The sequence below is a fragment of the Phycodurus eques genome, chromosome 4 (assembly GCF_024500275.1).
Source record: "Phycodurus eques isolate BA_2022a chromosome 4, UOR_Pequ_1.1, whole genome shotgun sequence".
NCBI lineage: Eukaryota > Metazoa > Chordata > Actinopteri > Syngnathiformes > Syngnathidae > Phycodurus > Phycodurus eques.
The window spans coordinates 11590999-11612930 of record NC_084528.1 but is presented as its reverse complement, the minus strand read 5'-3'; the positions used below and the strand labels follow the sequence as shown (position 1 = coordinate 11612930).

Sequence of the window (21932 nt, the reverse complement as noted above, 5' to 3'; positions counted from 1 at the left end):
CCTATGCACCAAACAGCAGTTCAGAGTACCCACCCTTTTTGGAGTCCTTGGAGGGGGTGCTGGAGAGCGGTTTCGCTGGGAACTCCATTGTTCTGCTGGGAGACTTCAATGCTTACGTGGGCAATGACGGTGAGACCTGGAAGGGCGTGATTGGGCGGAACGGCCAGCCCGATCAGAATCCGAGCGGTGTTCTGTTATTGGACTTCTGTGCTCACCAAGGATTGTCCATAACGAACACCATGTTTAAGCATAAGGGTGTCCACATATGCACTTGGCAGGGCACCCTGGGTTGCAGTTTGATGATCGACTTTGTGGTCGTGTCATCGGACTTGCGACCGCATGTCTTGGACACTCGGGTGAAGAGAGGGGCGGAGCTGTCAACTGATCACCACCTGGTGGTGAGTTTGCTCCGATGGTGGTTAAGATGACGGTCCGACCTGGCAGGCCCAAACGTATTGTGAGGGTCTGCTGGGAACAGTCTGGCAGAATCCCCTGACAGAAGGAGTTTCAACTCCCACCTCCGGCAGAACTTCACCCACGTGGGTGGACATTGAGTCCGAGTGGACCATATTCCGCGCCTCCATTGCCAAGGCAGCCGACTATAGTTGTGGCGGTAAGGTAGTCGGTGCCTGCCGTGGTGGCAATCCCTGATCCCGTTGGTGGACACCAGCAGTGAGGGATCCCATCAAGCTGAAGAAGTAGTCCTATCGGGTCTTTTTGGCCTGTGGGACTCCTGAGGCATCTGATGGATACCGACTGGCCAAGCGTAATGCAGCTTTGGTGGTTGCTGAGGCAAAAACTCAGACATGGGAAGAGTTCGGTGAGGTCATGGAGAACGACTTCCGGACATCTTCGAGGAAATTCTGGTCCACCATCCGGCGTCTCAGGATGGGGAAGCAGTGCGCCATCAACACTGTGTATAGTGGGGATGGGCCGCTGCTGACCTCGACTCGGGATGTTGTGAGTCGGTGGGGAGAATACGCACCTTCGGATGAGGAAGCAGAGTCTGAGGTCTCTGAGGCAGGCTCTCCGATCACTGGGGTAGAGATCACCGAGGTGGCAAGGCCCCAGGGGTGGATGAGAGTCGCCCGGAGTTTCCAAAGGTTCTGGATGTTGTAGGGATGTCCTGGTTGACACGCTTCTGCAACATCGCATGGACATTGGGGACAGTACCTCTGGATTGGCAGATTAGGGTGGTGGAAGGTGTGTTCCAACTACAGGTTGTTCCAACTAGACACCTCAGCCTCCCTGGTAAGGTCTATTCAGGGGTGCTGGAGAGGAGGGTCCATCGGGAAGTCGAATCTCAGATTCAGGAGGAGCAGTGTGGTTTTCGTCCTGGCCGTTGAACAGTGGACCAGCTCTATACCCTCAGCAGGGTCCTCGAGGGTGCATGGGAGTTCGCCCAACCAGTCTACATGTGTTTTGTGGACTTGTAGAAGGCGTTCGACCGTGTCCCTCGGGGAGTCCTGTGGGGGGTGCTTTGGAAGTATGGGGTGGCGAACCCCTTGATACAGGCTGTTCGGTCCCTGTATGACCAGTGTCAAGAGTTTGGTCTGCATTGGTCACACTCGTTTCCAGTGAGGTTTGGACTCCGCCTAGGCTGCCCTTTGCCACCAATTCTGTTCATAACTTTTATGGACAGAATTTCTAGGCGCAGCCGAGGCGTAGAGGGGGTCCTGTTTGGTGGCCTCTGTATTGCATCTTTGCTTTTTGCAGACGATGTGGTTCTGTTGGCTTCATCAAGCCGTGATCTCCAAGTCTCACTGGAGCGGTTCGCAGCCAAGTGTGGAAAACAAGTGAGTGTTTTTAGCGTAAAGACAATGATGAAATTTGAATTTGTGGAGGCAGCAAGTCACCATCCTCTGTATGTAGCGCATGGACACAACACCAAACACAAACACTACCCTACTCCTCATCCCCTAGACTTCTTCACCAAGCCGTGAAGTAAGAGTTACTGGTGTGTTGTAACGCTAATCTTCATTCATCAACACTCAATCGTCACTCGTCATGGGGTAGGGTGGTGGGGCATTCACGAGCAATGCCCCCCAAATGAGTTACTGTGCCCACCCTGCCTCCCAGAACAAAGAGGTCAGAGCATATTACTCCAATTCTAGTCTTTACACTGGCTTCCAGTCAGCTTTAGAATATATTTTAAAGTTCTGCTACTGGTCTATAAATCACTAAACGGTTTAGGTCCTGAATACATGAAAGAAATGCTAATGGAATATAAACCCAGTCGGGCTGTGAGATCGACAGACTCAGGTCAAACAGTGGAGCATAGAGTCCAAAGCAAACATGGTGAAGCAGCATTTAGCTATTATGCTGCACACAAATATAATAAGTTGCCGCTAGCGACTGGTCCGTACCATTTTAATAAACGGCAGCATAATACATTTGCATTTTTTTAGCCAATTAAATTAGTAATTGAACATATTTTGGGGTGGTGTTGTATTGATGTTTGTGCGCTACTATAAATGCTAGCATTATAAAGTATAGATGTTTTTAATTTCCTGCAAAGTAGTTATTTTGGAGATGAGAGGATTCTGCCCAACAGAGACGATATGGTTACATAACTACCTGTTAAAGTACTTAAAAGAATCTGATGGCCATGTTTAGTGTTAAGTGAGTGGACTGCTTTTAAACTTGGCCTAACATTTGGTGCCTCCATGGCAATATGCAAGTATTCACTCTCCACTCTGAAAAACGTGTTTTCAGACAGCAAGTGCACAATGCTCTATAAAATAAAAGGCCCAGTTGGTTTAGCTGGCACTTGAGAGATGTAACCCGAAAAAATTAGTGGAAGGATGCAGTCGCATATAGAAAAATGCCCACACTTGCCGCCACGATTCTTCTAAAGCAAAGCCTTGTCTAATTTACCCAACGCACGGCAGCCTTTATTGAGCGGCAGAAAGTGCTGACCTTCTGCCGACCTCCTGGATGTGCTGTGATGCCAACACTGAATGTAGAGTAGATGTGCTTACCATACACTGGCTAATTTAACCATATGCCCCTACTATTTTGAAACAGTGAGGCGGAAGTGCATAACACCTCGCTCAAAGACACATTTTCAGAAATAGGCAGATGACTAAAGACTTACTTGGTTGTGATGGGTGGGGCCAGGTCCTCCAAAAACCCAAATCTTTGAATTAAATCAAAAGTAAAATGTCCATAATATGCACCCCTCAATCATTGATATTTGAAAAGGATTCTAGGAGGTGAGCTAGGTCTCTTCCTGGTCACTATAATGGTGCCCTTGAGCATTCCAGTGAATTCATGATTGGTCTGGGACACCGTCTCCTAACTCTGGCATCTATTAGTTACTGACTGTTTGATCTAAAATTGGGCATGTCTGGAGCATTGAGTTGGGCATCGTTTGAATTTGAGCGATTCCGCTGCCGATTCTGTTTCCTTATTTTGATTCTTTCTCCAAATGATTCTCGATTCCGATACTTTTAGGGGGCTGGGTCACAAAGGTTTGCATGGTTTAAATAAAGGGTGTCCAAATTGTGAAAATCTATTTTCTTAGCAGCCCGCAGCTTAGACTTAAATGAACATTTGACTCGGGGTTCTTTATAACCAGTATCAATATCAAACCTATGAACTAAAAGGCAATGTGTGTGGAATTGCCTTAATATTAATTAATTAATATTTCAGCTAAAAGTTAAATATAGCATTGTTAAAATTGGTATTTGGGACTGTTTTATCACGTCAAATGGTTTATATGTGCAAGTTTTAACTTTACTTCCTGTTTTAAGTTTGTAGCTTTTTATTTTGAAGGGTACGCACCAAATCTCAGCATTTTGGCACGAAAAGTAACTTCATAGGGCACTGGTGATTTTTTTTTTCCAATGGATGGAACCAAATTCTATAAAACGATCCCTTTCCTTACCCACTGATGAGGCACAAGGTTAGTGTTTGTGATACTGTGAGACAACGTTTATGTGAATTTTGTCCAAATTCATTGTGATGTAAATTTGCTTCGAAGTTTTAGCTCTATGTTAAGATTTTTTTTCTGTCATTGGCTCTTACTTTGGTTTGAAGACTAAAATAAACCATAAAAACCATCAGTGCAAAAGCGCAACCAATCGTTTACCTTGTTAGCTGTCTCAATATTGGCATAGACATATTTTATTGTTTCACTCACCCAATTAACTTCACTGAAGCTCCGCGCGGTGTAGGCTGAGGCTCAGAGCGCGTCAGACGCTACACATCGTGAAAACCTCTTGACTATAAACAGACGTGCTAACCACTACACCATTGTGCTTCTTAAGACAAAAACATCAATTATCATTTCAAATGTTTATTAGACAACAGATTCTGGACTGTTTCACCAGAAGACCAGCGGAGCAGATGGAATACCTCACTCCATCGACGACATTATTGTCACTCGGACCAGTCATTGCACTTTTATTTGTCCTATTTGACAAACAACACGACAGACTCAGACAAGCCATTTCTCCTCATACCTGTGTACTCCAAATGGAAGCCAGCCGCCGACACACTGATGTCAGACTGAAAGGTCAGGTAGAGGTTGTTTGATGTGCTGTTCAGTAGTTGGGGAATCGTTGTGCCTGTATTTATAGAGGATAAAGTGCACACTCAAGACACTGTCTCCATTGTCCTTAAGCATTTTTATTTCCATCCCCCTATTTAGGTCCACCAAAACCATGTGAACACTTACTACTCATAATGAATATGCTGCAGGAGAAAAAAGTGTAACTTTGTGTGTGTTCTTATATTCAAAGTAGAACTATTTTTTGGCTCCCAAAATTGTTTTAAAATTAAAATTTTGAAAAATGGGAGAACTTCCATTTTAAATAATGCCGATAGAAACTAAGGATAATAATAAGCACATTTCAGGGATGGCCGACAGTTTAAAATGTTTAGCCGTGTCAAAACCCATTACAATGACAGCAATAAGAACTGCAACAAGTGCTAACCCTTGAGACATATTCACCCTTGATGAATTTAATTTTGAGGTAATGGTGAAAATGATTTGATTTCACATTTACAATCTAATGCTGGTTCCATAATTTTACACAATGGTCTCTGTTCATTTGTTATAATTTGAGGCTAAAGCACCATTTCCATTAGCAGGAGCTCAATACTGCAATTCCACTCTGGGGACAGAGATTTCTTTATGAAGATCTCTAAAGAGATGCGAGACTTTTGTACTGGAGGGTATTCTTTGGCATCTTTTGATAGCTGGCTTTACACAGCGCTCCCAAAGAGCACATCAATGGTCATCTGCTTCATCACCACAATTGTGCTTCCAGGAACCTGCAATTCCAGATGCCATATGACATTCACTTGAATCAGTTTTACCTGAGTAACTACCGAGCCTTGGCGCATTGCCATCAACTCCGTCAAAAAAATCCAGCGAATCCCAGTTGTGCTCTGTTGCAAAGGTCACAACTTGAATCTAGAAGAGACAAAAATGGTACACAGTATATTCATAACAGACGGAAGGGCTACCTTCCTAAACCAAGACACAGAGTGGAGTTAATTAAAACATGAATATCAAACAGGGCAAGGGTAGCTTACTTGGATGCCAGCTCCCTCTGGAACAGTTATTTTCCAGGCACAGTTCAGATAGTTAGCATATGGATCTGGGTATCCAGGAGAGAGTATCGTGCCTCTGCGGCCTGTCAGCACTCCTCCACAGGGAACTGTAAAAAGTGTGACAGAAAGTGACTGAGACATAATTGTTGGGGGTTTAAATTGAGACTTTAAGCCAACACTGATATCATATGTTTAAAGATCATCTTTAAAATCACTTCACTTAATGCCAGATAGTTAAGCCGGAACAGACAAACTAGCTATTGTTGAGGAAGGCTGTCTATTATTTTGGACAGTTTCTTAGCCGAATTTTACAACCTTGCCCACATGATTTAATGCCAAGTCAGATTTATATGGCGTCACAAAATTGTGTCTTGCAGCATTCATAAACAGTTCAGCCTTAAAGTGAAAGTGTAACCCCTGCTGGAAGCATCAATCACATCTGTCAACTGAGAATTCTATTCATTTTCCCAGCGCAACTTGTTTCTCCTACTGAAATATTTATCGAGACTTTTGAATGTTCCCTTGGTTTCAATGACCATGTTGCACTCACATTGTTTGAGAAATTAAAAAATCCATACATCTGAAAAAGAGGGAAACCAGCGTATACATACATACGTTTTTTTAAATAGATATAGGCCAATGGGCCTTGAAGCCAACCAGTTGTGCTCTTCAGGCCATGAGGGATTGTGGTGACCCAGCACTTGGAACAAAACCTCCAAGGATTTATGATGAGTAATAAGCAAATACAGAATAAAATTCACACTCTTTCAACTGAAATATACATCCAACAATGACTGCAACAAGACAATACATGCCATTTAGAGCAATTAATTACATTTTAAGATCGTTACTGGCTATATATAGTGCCAAACACATTTATTAGATCAGCCTGTCCTGAGCTTTAAAGAAAATACTGTGCATATATAATGTACCGGACAGTCATCCACTAAGGCCACAATCACACTTCATGCCATTATGTCATGGTAATATCATCACCGGCTGAGGCCTGTCACGTGTTCACTGTTCAGCATTAGAATTAACATCAGATCGATTACAAATTGTTTTGAATTCTACTATACAAGTTGAATACTGAAGTTACTGATGGTGTCGTGGTACACTCGCCTGACTTTGGTGCGGCCAGCGTGGGTTCAGTTCCCACTCAGTGATGATGTGAATGTGAGTGCGGATGGTTGTCCGTGTCTATATGTGCCCTGCGATTGACTGGTGACTAGTTCAGGGTGTAGTCCGCCTTTCGCCCGAAGTGAGTTGGGATAGGCTCCAGCGCCCCGCGACCCTAACCAGGATAAGCAGTGTTGAAAATGGATGGATGGAAGTTGAATAGTGAAGGTCAGTACCTCGGACATTGAATGTTCTTGTTCTGAACATCATGATTCTGTGAATGCTAAAATCCTGGATACTGTGTAATTTATATACTGACAAATTTGACTTCAGCTCCACCCTTTCTGAGCGACGGAGTTAGATGCTCATCAAACACTTTGATTTCCATTATTACCACTATGTTATCTTGCTGACTTGTTACATTTGGGGAAGCCCAATTACAGTATCTATTAGTTGTGTATTGGGTGAAACTATTTTTGAATTTTTCTCATCCATTAATTCAGACTTAAATAAAGACAAACTTTTTTCAAAGCTTTCTTTAGGGGTCAAAATATGAACTATGAACTATGGCTCAAACAATACTGGTGCGTGTATCGCTTTAAGAAAAAAAAATAAAATCATGTGACCGATACAGGAAGTGTGTCGTTTGGATGTGCCGCGCCAAAATAGTTTTTATAAAGACACAAATTGTGTCGACGTGGATTTGTTGGGTGGAGTTTTGCTGTTGGATTTTGGATTTTTGCTTGGCCTCACCTTGTTCCACTCACTGACTATGGATAGTTCCAAGAACTTTTCCCAAGTCTGGAATAATTTTGATCTTTTGATGCCAAATAAGGTGAATCTTTTTCTCCTTTGGGCATTGTTTACTGTTAGTTTTTAATTAAATATGTGTGCACTCTGTTCTGGTAAGAGATTTGAATTGTTTTCAGATAAATTAACTTTTTATGTTATTGTAGGTGAAGTGCTCCACAGAGCTATCTTATATCAATAAGAGCACTTCATCAATGCTGAGAGATAATAGAGCTCGGCGTGGCAATGAAGAATTGGCAGATACTCGTGTGAGTACCCCAGGTATGTTGAAATTCTCACCAAAAAAAATTCAAAAATAGTTTATTACGCACAAAAAGGCTTTGTGTGACTCTATAATCCATCCATCCATCCATTTTCTGAGCCGCTTCTCCTCACTAGGGTCGCGGGCGTGCTGGAGCCTATCCTAGCTGTCATCGGGCAGGAGGCGGGGTACACCCTGAACTGGTTGCCAGCCAATCACAGGGCACATAGAAACAAACAACCATTCACACTCACAGTCATGCCTACGGGCAATTTAGGGTCTCCAATTAATGCATGTTTTTGGGATGTGGGAGGAAACCGGAGTGCCCGGGGAGAACATGCAAACTCCACACAGGCGGGACCGGGGATTGAACCCAGGTCCTCAGAACTGTGAGGCTGACACTCTAACCAGTCGGCCACCGTGCCGCTGACTCTATAATATTGTTTGTAAAAATTAGTCCTTTAATAAGCTTTTAACAAAATATTACCTTTTGGCTTGCAGTTCCTAACAAGCAAGCAGTGGATGAGGCTATGGTCAACATGATCATCAAAGACTGTCAGCCATTTACCATTGTTGAAAATGAGGGATTCGGGGAGCTCCTGAAGTTTATCAACTCGCACTTACATTTTTGTGCTCATCATCTTCATCTGTACCCTGTGAAATAATTTTTCTAAGGCAGGGGAACTGGTGTCTAAGAGGAGAAATCGCCTTGGAGCAAAGACACTTCAAAAACCTTTGTTCCTCAATAAAAATGCATAAATGAATCAATGTTTAGTCTTTTATTTCGTATGATTGAACACTTAACAAAATTCCATCCATAAGTTAAACATTTTAACTCTGAATTTTATTACAGACAAATTTGCAATATTTTACATACCAACTCATTTCACCATTTACACAAACAAGGTTTTAAGCAAATTTTAAACTATTCTCATAAACAACTCAGCAAACAAATTGTGCAAATGAAATTATACAATGATGAGATCATATTTTCAGTAAAGGACTAGCGACTAAATATTATTTCACAGGCTGATGTTGGGTTTGCAGCATGTAAGCTTTTCCATCTTGTTTAGCTGCAATTTTAGAACTACTGCAGGGGTCACTATTGAGTGACCAACAGAGAGTCAATACAGTGACACACTACACAGTTTGTGTAGTGTGTCAATACACTCCTTGAGGTATCATCATCCCATCACTACTCTATGAATCTTGCATGGCCTCTTAAGTGTGTTATACAGTATATTCCTGTGCATTACCCTCAATATTTGCAGGATGAATACATGCACTGTATACATATTTCTTCTGTCCCTTGTGTACCGTTTAGGAACAGGTTAATTGTAGGATTTAATAGTTTAAAAACACATCTAGCATACGACCAAAATCTTAACAGGAAACTGCAGATACATTTCAAGGAAAGACTTGCAATCTTGCTTTGATTTAACTGCTCCTTTGAGTCCCCTGAGCTGTCACTTCATATAATTTGTAGAGCGAGATTAGAAATCATGAGGCTCATAAAAATATGAGAGCTCCCCACCCATCTCAATCTGTGACAAGATCATAATTCAGAGTTACCACAGGTAGACGAGCATTGGGACTTCCCATTATGAGACATTGTTTGCACTGTCTGATGTGTCTTCACAGTGTCTTTTAATTAGGCATTTAAATCGATATATCAATTATTTCTGTCTGCATTGTGCATTACCTGTGTTTTATTTTAAATTCACTTTTGCATTATTAATGTATTAAACCTATTACTTTTTATGGATTTATTTTAAAATATATTTTATCCATTTAGTTAATATATCATTTAATATTGCTGATATATGCATTCTAGTTAAAATACATTTCAGAATGTGTGTGAATAGATGTGTAAGCAATCACAATACAGTAATACCAAAATAGTGGTACCATGGATATGTTAGAGAAAACAAATTCACGCTTCCTTATTTCTTTGAGTTGTACCATTCTTTGAACCTGTTATAGTTCTTAATTGAAATGGCCTTTTTTTCCTATTGCACTTTTACAAGCAGTAACACAGAGGGTATTCGTTGTCTTTCATAATTCAAATGAATTATAATGACCAAAAATGCCTGACTATTAACATGAACCAATGTATGGCAAAAGACTGACGAGGTTGCCCCATTTTCGGGACAAGCTTATTGTATGCCGTAAGTCATTCAGGAGAAATTACACAAAGAAATGAAGAACGAATATAGAATATATTTTTTTAAAAGCCTGAACTATTTAAAAAACATATATCTAATGTTTAAAAACATGCTCTGTCCGGGGCTGCTTGTTCAATCTTAAAAAAGTGTTTCCATGAATTTCATGGTGTTGGCTTACTGAGAATGAATCAGCGCAAACTGTGACCTTATGCAAATCTGAGCACTTATAATTTTCTATAATCTGAATGATTTAGGATTTGTGTAAGATTTGCTGCATAAGCATATAAAATGAGCGAGAGAAAAACAAAATCGCTTTAACTTAACTTTTATTTCTCCAGTAAAATATTCTTGTTAATTTCAACTGATTGAAGACTTACTTAAGCAGGTACTTAAAATGACGGTGAATAATTTCCTTGTGAAGGTAGTTAGTGCCACAGTTTAAATGAGCCTGAGGAAAATCATCTGCAATGCTTTAAATTTTAAAAGGTGCACTGTAAAGTATTTTGTTTTTGTCTCACAATGTGGGAGACGTCTATTCTTCACCATAAGATCAACAGGGCAGATCAACATAGAAGTCTGTGTGCTGTTCCGGCCAGCAAAGGTGTTTTTGCTGCAAGCACAAACCATTTTCAGCACAAATTGAGCATTAAATGACAATCCCCAACAACATATCTCTCTTTGTTTGCTTTACAAGGAAACCTTAAGCTATTACTATTGTTATTTATTTTACATAGAGCTATTATTTTATTTGACAGTATTTACTCTGTTGCTGTTGGAAAATGGAAAATTTAAGTTACGTGGTTGATTTCAAAAGAATCAATCAGTTTCCAATACACTGTTGAACAATATTAATCAGCAAATCACTCATCCATTCATCCATCCACCCATGTTTGTGCATTTACCCCCCATTTACTATAATAATGATGATAATAAGGATGATGTGTTCAATTTATGCACTTCAATCTCTCATTTTACTCTGAAATAATAGCACAGAACAAATTATTAACTATTCAAGTTACAAAAAAATAAAAATAATAATGGACTCAATCTGCAAAGAGAAATGTATTCTAAAACTTTGACTCATTAAAAGTAGCCGCTTTGGGCAGAAGAAACAGCTGAACACACGTGGCATTATCTCTAAAATGGAAATAAAATATTCTTCAGAAAGTTCTTCCCAACTCTCTTGTGGACGTTACCATAACTGTGTGGCTATTCGTTGGACTTGAAGTGCTTGACTCTCAATAAAATCAATCAATAAATAAATAATTTTTAAAAAAGGAGAAAACTGACGTGTTCTAAAACATTTGACGGGTACACTACCACTGATAAACCACAAGCTCATAGCAGCCCTTCTTAGTTCAGACTCCCAAATCTTTACCAGGGCTAATTCCTGTTTTCCCTTCACCATGCAGGAAATAATAATGTTGCTAAAAATTTGCGTTGGTGCGAGTCCTTTTTTTTTTCGTTGCAAGAATAGTCAGAAAATTCCAAAGTTGGCAACACTGAAGCCAAGACATTGATTGCTCTTGTTCACTTGCACTGTCGACACACGTACACATCAAAATAAAAGCAGCGCATACCTTACATTTCATTTTGCTCACATGGAGGCTGCGACAGCCAGTCAGAGACTGTGGATGTGGCGCGTGGGCCGTACTTTGTCTTTTAGTTCATCCAAGAGATCAGTTGGTTGGGGAAAAAAATGACCACAAAACAACAACCAATTGTGCTCCATTGAGAACTAGACCCAAATTGTTATTTGCACTCCTGCATATTGCTACTGATGGGTGGAAACCTTGCAGCTCCAAAGCCATCACTTTTCAGGAAACCAAACCAGCTTAGTTGTGCCGTTAACATTGCATCATCAAAATGAGCAAGCTATTTTCAACACTTTATATGGGTACATAATTTGTTTAAAAAAAAAAATAAAAAAAACCCACACGGGAATTTACCAGTAGTATCGATTTTTGAAAAAATTGGAAATTGACCAAATTTGGACATAGGTGGTTTTAGCCCGACGCCGGCGATATATGATTTTTCTTATACTATTGTTTGCCCAAATATGGAACTACACATTGCAGCCAAATTTGATCCCCAGCTAAATTGTGTTTAAAACGAATCTGCATATTGCACTGTTTCCCTTATGTGGCTGTGAATTCCAACAATCCCTGACTCAAGGTCTACCGCACTCAAGAGACCAGGAAATTTCACTGGCTGGCACAACGCCAGACCTTTCATCCGCGTCCACCATTCAGTGTCACTGTCCTTGTCAGACGGAATGTATGTCCTGCTGAATGCGCTTGTTTTGGTAACAGTGGGTGCTGATGCAGCATGTAAATCATAGGTATGTTGTGAGTATGTTATGCCAAACAATTATGGAGAGACCCATGTTGGTTCTGGTACAGTTAACAATGCTTTGTACTTAAACATGCTAAGGTCATTACTAGCATCCATGGATGAAATCATATTCATTTATACAGGTACTTTTGATATGTTTATAATCAAATGACATCTGATTCCTTGTCATTTCCCATTTTGCAAATATGATGTATGCTATACTGTATGCATGAGAATATAGCATATTTTGTCAAGTCTGCCTCTATTAGATACAACAATGCTTATTGCTTCTAATTAGATGACAATATAGTCATATAAAAATAGACTAACATGAAGTTCACAAGAGTGAGCACACGTTTGATTCGAAACATAAAGCTCTTGTATTTCCCACCAAACCAGAAATCAGTCCATGCTTTGAAAGAGGTGACAGGCATTATCTTATGTTACACACCGGCTCCATCAGTGTGTGACTGTGGAGAGAGAATAGAGAGGGGGGATGAGGCCACTTACCAACACATGTGGGCACAGTGCCGTTCCACTGGGCCAGGGCACTGGGCACAGCCTCACACTTGATGGCACTGGCACCATGCATCGTATAGCCTGGATTGCATTCAAACAGCACGCCCATACTTGTGCCAAAGTCATTCCCTATGCGTTTCCCAAAACGGGGCTCTGGGACCGAGCTACACTGAGAGGAGCTTGTCCTGGGGACGGCTAGGAATGAGATGAAAGACGGAGTGGACAACGATAGCGTTGGGAGAGTGGTGGATAGGCATGATAGACAGAGAGACAATGGGGGAAGAGACAGGAAGACAAAGGACAGAGAATGGAATGGTTAGAACATCATGCCATGCATTAATGTTTTCTGGTCTGCCTGAATAAGCACTTTGACTGCACCGCATCCTGCTCTGTTGTGCTCTGCCACACACAATTATAGAATGAGTTCCTAGTAAATTGTATTTTTTAAAAACAATCTAAGGAGGCAAACTCGTTGGACCTTCAGGGTCAATTAAGACAGCCCATGTCAAAATCAGGGAACAGTTTCTGAAAAGAAGCCTTACCTTGGTAAACAAAATGAAATCCTTTTGCTGTGTCAGTTCCGTTTGAGGTAAACTTGAGTGTTACCTTGTTTCCTGAGCTCAAAGGAAGTGTCTCCCCTGAAATGTAAAATCAAATGAGACACAGTCAACATTATTTTTACACTGCCGCTCATTTTAATGACCGTAAATAACCACCTCATTGTGTTCTCATGTTCTCTGCTGGGTTGGAAAAAAAGAACGTGTGGCTTTCAACATTTACATTTAAAATTTCATTTAAACTAGAGAGAAAAAAAGAATTGTGGTATCAGTGGAGAAAAAAGAGGACTAATTAATTGTCTCTATATTGTATCATTGTCTCATAAACACTGTGTGGAAACAAGTCTCACATCGGGATCCAAGAGTGTATTCAATTCTCATGATTACTCGCTTATTACTACTATGTTTTTACATTCCTGGAGCAGTACAATTGATGAAGTGAAGCTGATAAGGTGCTCCAGATTATTCCTTTATTTATCTAGTGTAAAGTGTTATGAGAGGTCTGCTGACTGTCCTTGAAAAAAAAAAGTACTTTTGTAACATGATTTTGAAAGTCTGTGATCCAGCGAAACACACAGACAGACAGACACACACACACAAAAGACCTTAAAAGGTATTGTCCATTTTTACCTGAATGGGATCCATAAATCGATGAGAGAAGCGATGACTCCGTTGAGGATCCATCATAGATCTCGACAACATCACTGGTCAATGTATGAAACACCACAAACTGGCCAAACAACACTGCAAGTAAAGGACATAAATGAAGAACAGATGGAAGAGAAGAGAAGAACAGATTGTTAACAAACTTATCTTATTGATGTCATGCAAAATTACTCAGGTGGACGATATCACAGTCGCGTACAGAAACTCAACTTGTTTTTTTTTTCTTTTTACAAAGAGTGATCACGTGCATCCCCTGAATACCTCTTTTAGCTGTGTAGCCTCTTTTTTAATCCCTTTAAGGTGCTACTGTTGTTCCCTACAGAATCTTGGTTGTGTGTGAGAATGCTGTGGAGTCCAGTTAAGCCGGTTAACGCCTCCTGCCGCAAGTCACCTACAGCTTTTCTTTTTACACACATTATCAATGCTGCTAACATTTGTCACGGGAGTAAAACCAAAAGTTGTTTCCCGGTGTGACATCACGTATGATCATTTCAAAATTACGATGGTGTGTGCGTGTGTTTTTGTCTGTGTGTGTGTGGGAGTGGGGCTACACCGCTTTGCAAAGATTGCCTGCTTAATTTGTCTGTCGTTTTCATTTCACTCATTATTAAAAACACAGTCATGTGCATAGGTTTTAATAACTTTGTTATGAAGCTAGCAAAGCTAACAAATCCTATCTATCTATCTATCTATCTATCTATCTGTCTGTCTGTCTGTCTGTCCGTCCGTCCGTCCGTCCGTCTGTCCTTCTGTCTTTCTGTCTATAGCATCGACATATGAAGCTACGGTATGTTCAAAGTTAAAAAGCCCAGACTCCTTTAAAGAGGATTGTATAGGAGATCATTAAAATAAAGTGCAACAACTGCAATAGTAATGATTTACGTTCTGTTTGGGACGATGATCTTAACTAGGTAAATTGTTTTGTTTTGCTTGTAAATCATTTGCAAAAAAGTGTGAATAATCATAAACAATACTTTTATATGGTAGTGGTACACTTACACATTCATTTTTAAATGTATGTCAAGCATCTGGTTGTGGTAAAAAATGTGTGCTCAAAATTAAGTGGTTTTCCCAGGGGAAGAGGTTTGGGAGCCCTCACTATAAAAACTGGCCCCTCTTGACGAACAAATGATCCATCCATCCATTTTCTGAGCCGCTTATCCTCATCAGGGTCACGGGAGTGCTGGAGCCTATCCCAGCTATCATCGGGCAGGAGGCGGGGTAAACCCTGAACTGGTTGCCAGCCAATCGCAGGGCACATACAAACAAACAAAGAACAATTCGCACTCACATCCACACCGACGGGCAATTTAGAGTCGTCAATTAACCTAGCATTACACATTTTTGGGATGTGGGAGGAAACAGGAGTGCCCAGAGAAAAATTGTTGTGTTTTAAAATTGAACTGCCCTGTTTTGTCTGCTTCTGCTTGTTGCGGACAAACTTCTTGTTCACAGTAACATATTTTGCTAATATCATATCTCGAGTCACTGTCAATCGGAACTATGTTGTGCCATGGTCATGCTGTACTTCCTTAAAAAAATAATGCGACCAAATCATGTGCTAGTGCGACCAACTTTGCTACTAGTGCAAAAGTTAGTGTAGAGCCCTGAGACAATGCCTCTTGAGAACAAAACACTCAAAATTGTAGTGTGTTTTTTTTTTTTTACTGGGCAGGACAGCTTCAACTAACAATCTTCTCACATTGATTAGACCTTAGGTTGGCTGACTCTCTTGGAGAAGTCATTAGCCCATGGGTTTACATACTTTTTCCACCTTGCACTGTGAAAGTTTACATTGCGTGTCCAATAAAAAACATAAAAACAAATACAATTGCGGGCCATGCTAGTCTTTTGCTGTGACTTACTGAAGATGAAGATCACCACAAATTTTGACCAATGCAGAAATCATGCAGAAATCCAGATTCCAAAAAAGTTGACATACTTTTTCTTGCAAATGAAAAGAATCAGGAAATAAACACAGAAACACAATGTTATCCATAGCTTATGGACTGTTTTTTTTTTTCAATTAATTAGTATTGTTGTCTTGATTTTCTCAGAACTAAATACCTCTGTAAGCTTGGAACATTACCAAAATAATGTGGTATTACAAATGCATCACATCATGACTGCATCACTGGCACCTGCTCAACCTTATAAGGTAGAATCACAAAAACTTGACATTACAGGACTGCTGGGTACAAGAATACACCACAAGCTCACCCTGCAAAAACTATATGTGCCCGAGTGATTGAGTGGTTCAGGTTTACAAGAAGGTTACTTCTTAAATGAGATAGCCTTTTACAAAGGGCATGTTAATCGATATACAACCCTATATGTTTTAAATGGCTGAGGAACCTATATAACAGTGTTAATGAGGCAGGTATGATATTTCACGCGTTGATAGTGAAAGATGTAACATTTCTGGAGAGAAAAACAAGAAGAGTAATATTACCTCACTATAACCTAGTTGTTATGATACATACAGTATATGCACACAAAGCCTAGGTCTAAATTACCATAGTTCTAAACAATAGATGTTTAATGGGGGTAGTGCAAAATAAAAAAAAAATGTTTACAGAAACTGTTCATGAATAACAACTCCACATTACCTACATCCAAAAGCCTTGAGGCGGACTACACACAACAGCCAGCTAAAACAAATACATAAATACAGAAAAACCTGTAAATGTGTGAAAAGGTGAACAATTGCAATATGCTTGTCCTTCAGATAGAGAATAATGGAGCAGCCTTTTGTCATATTTACTTTGGAGCATTATAGCACTTTGTAATGTAGTAAATCACTGAAAAAATAGTTTGGCCTGAACATAACCAAGACAGACAGGGAAAGAATTAGAGGGAAACAAAAGTGTGGGCCAGCCACTATATTGGAGACGATGCTGCATCTAATGGCCCAAGGGATGGTTTGGACAGAATGGCAACCACACAGAAACACTAAAGTCATAAAAGGTAGTGCTCTAACTTTTGCCTGACGTCTCTACACTAGGTGTTTCCAAAATTTTTCCTCCGCAGTCCGCGTACAGAAAAATCAAAGGATGCAAGGACCTGTTTTACATTCTTCAACTTTAATTTATTAAACACACTAAACCCAATCTATGAAGCAATTAAATATAGTTTTAATACATCGTATCCATCCATCCATTGTCTGTACCGCTTTATCCTCACAAGGGTTGTGGGCGTGCTGGAGCCTATCGCAGCTATCTTCGGGCTAGAGGCGGGGTACACCCGGAACTGGTCGCCAGCCAATCGCAGGGCACATATAAACAAACAACCATTCGTGCACACATTCACACCTACGGCAATTTAGAGTCTTCAGTCAACCTACCACGCATGTTTTTGGGATGAGGGAAGAAACCGGAGTGCCAGGAGAAAACCCACGCAGGCATGGGGAGAACATGCAAACTCCACACAGGCGGGTCCAGGATTTGAACCCTGGTCCCCAGAACTGTGAGGTAGATGTGCTAACCAGTCGTCCACCGTGCCGCCTAATAAATCTTATAGTTATTTTAAAATATATATATGCTACATCCCAGCTTTGTGTTTTGGTGTAGTTGGTGTGGCCACGGCGCTGTATCCCATCCATCCATCCATTCTCAATACCGCTCATCTTGTTCAGGGTTGTGGGGCGCTGGAGCATATCTCAGCTGACTTTGGGCAAAAGGGGGACTGGTCGCCAGTCAGTCGCAGGACACACAGACTCAGACAACCACTCGCATTCACATTCACACCATCACTGAGTGAGAACTGAACCCACGCTGCCTGCATCAAAGTCAGGCGAATGCACCACTACACCATCAGTGACAGCCCTGTATCCCACCAGAATAAATCAACCCTTACACACCTGAAACACATGTCCACGAGTAAAAAACAAGAGTAATCTGTCATAAGCCGACAACCTTTAAAGCAATGTTTACTTGAGGTTCACAAATTGGACATAGAGAAGGAGCAGAAAGTGAAGCCAACCATTTTTGCTTCTGGACTGAATTCTGATTATTCAATGAGGCGTTTTGAAGAGAAATGTTGTTACTATTTTAGGTGTCAACAGCTTATTTTCACCTTTACATAGGAAAAAAAGCTTTATGTAAAAGAATAGCTACTAATTGAAGTAGCAGTTGTTAGGGGCGTCACACCAATGGGGGACCTTTTCAACACTTACACCTTTCATGCTGCCCCCCCCGTTGTTGTTGCTGCTGTTGTTATTGTTGCTCATGGGTCGTGTCAAATGTTATTTTTAGCATATCCTGTGAGCAGTGTTGCCACAGTTACTTTGAAAAAGTATCTTGGATACTTTACTGATTACTCAAGCTTAAACCTAATTTAGTTACTTTACTGTCAGGCGAGGTTCCTAAAGCTCTTCAATAAGCTGCCATTAAGCCTGTGCTAAAAAATAGAATGCTGGAGGCTTCCATGTTAGAAAGCTATAGACCCATCTCAAATCTCCCTTTCATAGCCAAGATTGTTGAGAAATTTCTTGAACTTTAATGGACTTTTTGACAAATTTCAAACAGGGTTCCGAACTCATCACAGTACAGAATCTGCTCTTATCAAAGTGCTAAATGATAAAAGGTTGAATACTGACTCGGGAAAGGTGTCAATTCTGGTCTTGTTGGACCTCAGTGCGGCTTTCGATACGGTAGATCATAATATACTGCTGGACAGGTTGGAAACGTGGGTAGGACTAAATGGAACAGTCCTTAAATGGTTCAGGTCCAACCTGGAGGAAAGGAGTTATTTTGTAACCATTGGAAGCGTTCAATCCCATCGAATGGCAATGACATATGGGGTCCCTCAAGGGTCAGTTTTTGGACCCCTCCAAACAAAATCTACATGCGCATAATACAGTATATACTTAACATGGTACACTAACCCAGAGCAGCACATTTAGCCTTCTTTCCTTATCTGATGGGAGTGGGAGTGCCCAGGGCTCAACCAGATTCTGAATAAGAGATGGATTTATCCTTCGGGACAGCCCAGCACTGTGGTATTAGCATACAGACACTGCACTATCTTGAATACACTCTTCAACCATGCATTGCAAATCCTACGCACATACAAACTTAAGCACAAATAGGGTTACACACGCCCTCAGAAGAGCTATGTCCCTCATATCTGCCTCTAATCTAAAGCCAGCCATGCGTGTCTCCAATCTGCTCCTCTGCTGTAATCACGTCCACATATTAAGTCAATAAATCATTGTAAATTTGTTGCCTAATTTATGCAGGCCTGTGATGAATCTTTTGTCCTCTGGGCCTAGTCATGGTACTATAGATGAGCAACATTTCCATGCCTGCATCTTCACTTGGATTTATCCCAAAGCAGTTAAGTCTCTTAAATTGCATTTCCACACCTAGCTGGGTGTCAGATCTTGATATTCATGCATCTCTGAAACTCATACCCATATCCCTGCTGGGCTTAGATGAAGCAAAAACGTAGAATTACAGGTTGACCCCATTCTTATAAATGGTAATCTGATTCCTGCTTGAAAGCAGTCATTTTGAAAACTATGACAAAAGGTTGTCTTGGTGTCAATTAGTCTTGGTTTCTGACAGGCATGCCATTCTGGACTGCATGTATATAAGTGCTTAAATTATGTGTTGAAAGAAAAGAGAGTAATTGGTGTATTGTGGGCGGCACGTTGGATGACTTGTTAGCACATCTGCCTAACAGTACTGAGGACCTGGGTTCAAATCCAGCCCCACGTGTGGAGTTTGCATGTTCTCCCCGTGCCTGTGACTGTGAGTGTGAATGGTTGTTTGTTTATATGTGCCCTGCGACTGGCTAGCAACCAGTTCTGGGTGTACCCTGCTTCTCGCCCGAAGATAGCTGGGATAGGCTCCAGCACGCCCGGAACTCTTGTGAGGATAAGCGGTACGGAAAATGAATGAATGAATGGTGTACTATGTGTCTGATATTAGATATTTTGCTTCAAAACAGCCTTGTGTCTTTAAAGGAGACCTACAGTATTATTCTTTTTTTCACAATGAAATTAAACAGCTCCCACATTAGATGAAGAATTACAATACGATAAACATCCACATACTGGTTGAAATGAGGGGTAATTCTGTCTCATGCAAATTAGCCATTTCTCACCCTGCCTCCTATACAGCTAGGCCAATGCGGAGTGCAGGTTTTGTTACAATGACCTCTTGGGGTCAGAGCTAGGGCGTTGTGAAAATGTGACGGTTACTCAGTGTTGCTAAGCAAGCAACATTTCCAACCCATCTAGCAAAAGCCAACGACTTTTAATGTCTTAATTGGAGAATTCTGGAGACTCCCTCCAGAGCAGAAGATGTTCACCCATCTATATCCTGACTACAGAAGAAACGTATTTGCGTGGAGCCACCAATGGCTAATTTAACCATTATACTCGTTGTAGGGTTGGTATTGTATTAGACTGTACAACCGAAAATAGAACACATTTTTGGAAATGGAGAGCTACCAAAAGATTTATTTGATTGTTAAATTTGACACTTGATGGGTCAGCAGGCACTCCAGTAAAGTAACTACCTATTTGTATACAGGCAATATAAAATGTAAGTTTTCCAGTATATGGCCACATATTATGTCCCACTTTAGGGCTCCCAATTCTTGGTGCATTATGCTATTCTGGCTCAATAGGCAAAGTTACGATATAAATTTACAAGCACATTCACACCCTAAACATTTCAGAGGTGTTATGCCAAGTTTGGATGTGAGAAAGTGCAGAGAGCTGAAGTGAGTTCAATTCTCTGTTCTTGCAACCAAGTGATTTGTGACCATGTTATCCCACTGACAGTATGCATTTGATAGGAGGAGACTCAGGCAAGGAATGGATGTACCTGGATCATGACATGTTCAAGTTTCAGTGCTATCTGGAAAAGTGTCACCGTGAAGTAATAAAGCCAATGTGTGCCAAGAGATCATGTCTGCCTGTATGATTACAGCATAACAACGAACGTTTTATTCAGAGTGGACCCGAACCGATCATCCATCCATCCATCCATCCATTTTCTGAGCCGCTTGTCCTCACTAGGGTCGTGGGCGTGCTGGAGCCTATCCCAGCTGTCATCGGGCAGGAGGCGGGGTACACCTTGAACTGGTCACCAGCCAATTGCAGGGCACATACAAACAAACAACCATTCGCACTCACAGTCACACCTACGGGCAATTTAGAGTCTCCAATTCATGCATGTTTTTGGGATGAGGGAGGAAACCGGAGTGCCCGGAGAAAACCCACGCAGGCACGGGGAGAACATGCAAACTCCACACAGGCGGGGGCGGGGATTGAACCCCGGTCCTCAGAACTGTGAGGCTGACGCTCTAACCTGTCGTACGCCGATCATGTGATTGGAAATTGTGGCCAATCACATAATGTTTAGCTGACCGGTATAGGCTGGATAAGATCGGATTTGTTCATTTTGTGAATATTTGATGGTAACAAAGCCACAAAACAATCCAATGTACAAAGATATTGCCAAAAGGAACAGGAATAGCTTAGTTTTATATTACACAATATAATGTTTCGTTTTTTGTTTTGTTTTATTTAGCAGCAATATTGTAAGAGTGACAGTAACAGAATGAGTCAAGGTCTATCCATCTCCATTTTGCAGCACAGCGTTAAGTGGACGGTGCCTTTGTCCACAGAACTTGTTTTTGGAGGAAGAAAGAAGTAAGCTTTCGGACTGAGATGTGCAAACATTTTACTTACACAACCGACAGTTAGGGTAAGCCGAAAGATATTACAAACTAAGTCTGCAAAGCCTGATATAGTATAATATATACTGTAGTGTAGACAAAGAGTTGAAAAGAGTGACAGGCTGGTTAGAAAATGTGACGCGTTCAAAAGACTTTCCTTCAACCAGAAGTCTAATGAGCATGAATTATTTTGGGACAAGCAAACTTGTGCCATACCAGTTACATCTTACAAGGCAATAAATCAATAGTGTTGATTAAACTACATTG

At 41.0% G+C, this 21932-nt stretch overlaps 1 protein-coding gene across 1 annotated transcript in view; it reads right to left on the bottom strand.

Moving 5' to 3' along the window:
- LOC133401234 (CUB and sushi domain-containing protein 3-like) overlaps positions 1–21932 on the bottom strand; it is a 260580-nt gene that overhangs the window by 107135 nt on the left and 131513 nt on the right. Inside the window, 6 exon segments of the mRNA XM_061673947.1 lie at positions 4467–4571; positions 5326–5422; positions 5545–5669; positions 12742–12945; positions 13293–13388; positions 13938–14051. Coding sequence (XP_061529931.1) covers positions 4467–4571; positions 5326–5422; positions 5545–5669; positions 12742–12945; positions 13293–13388; positions 13938–14051 — 741 coding nt within the window.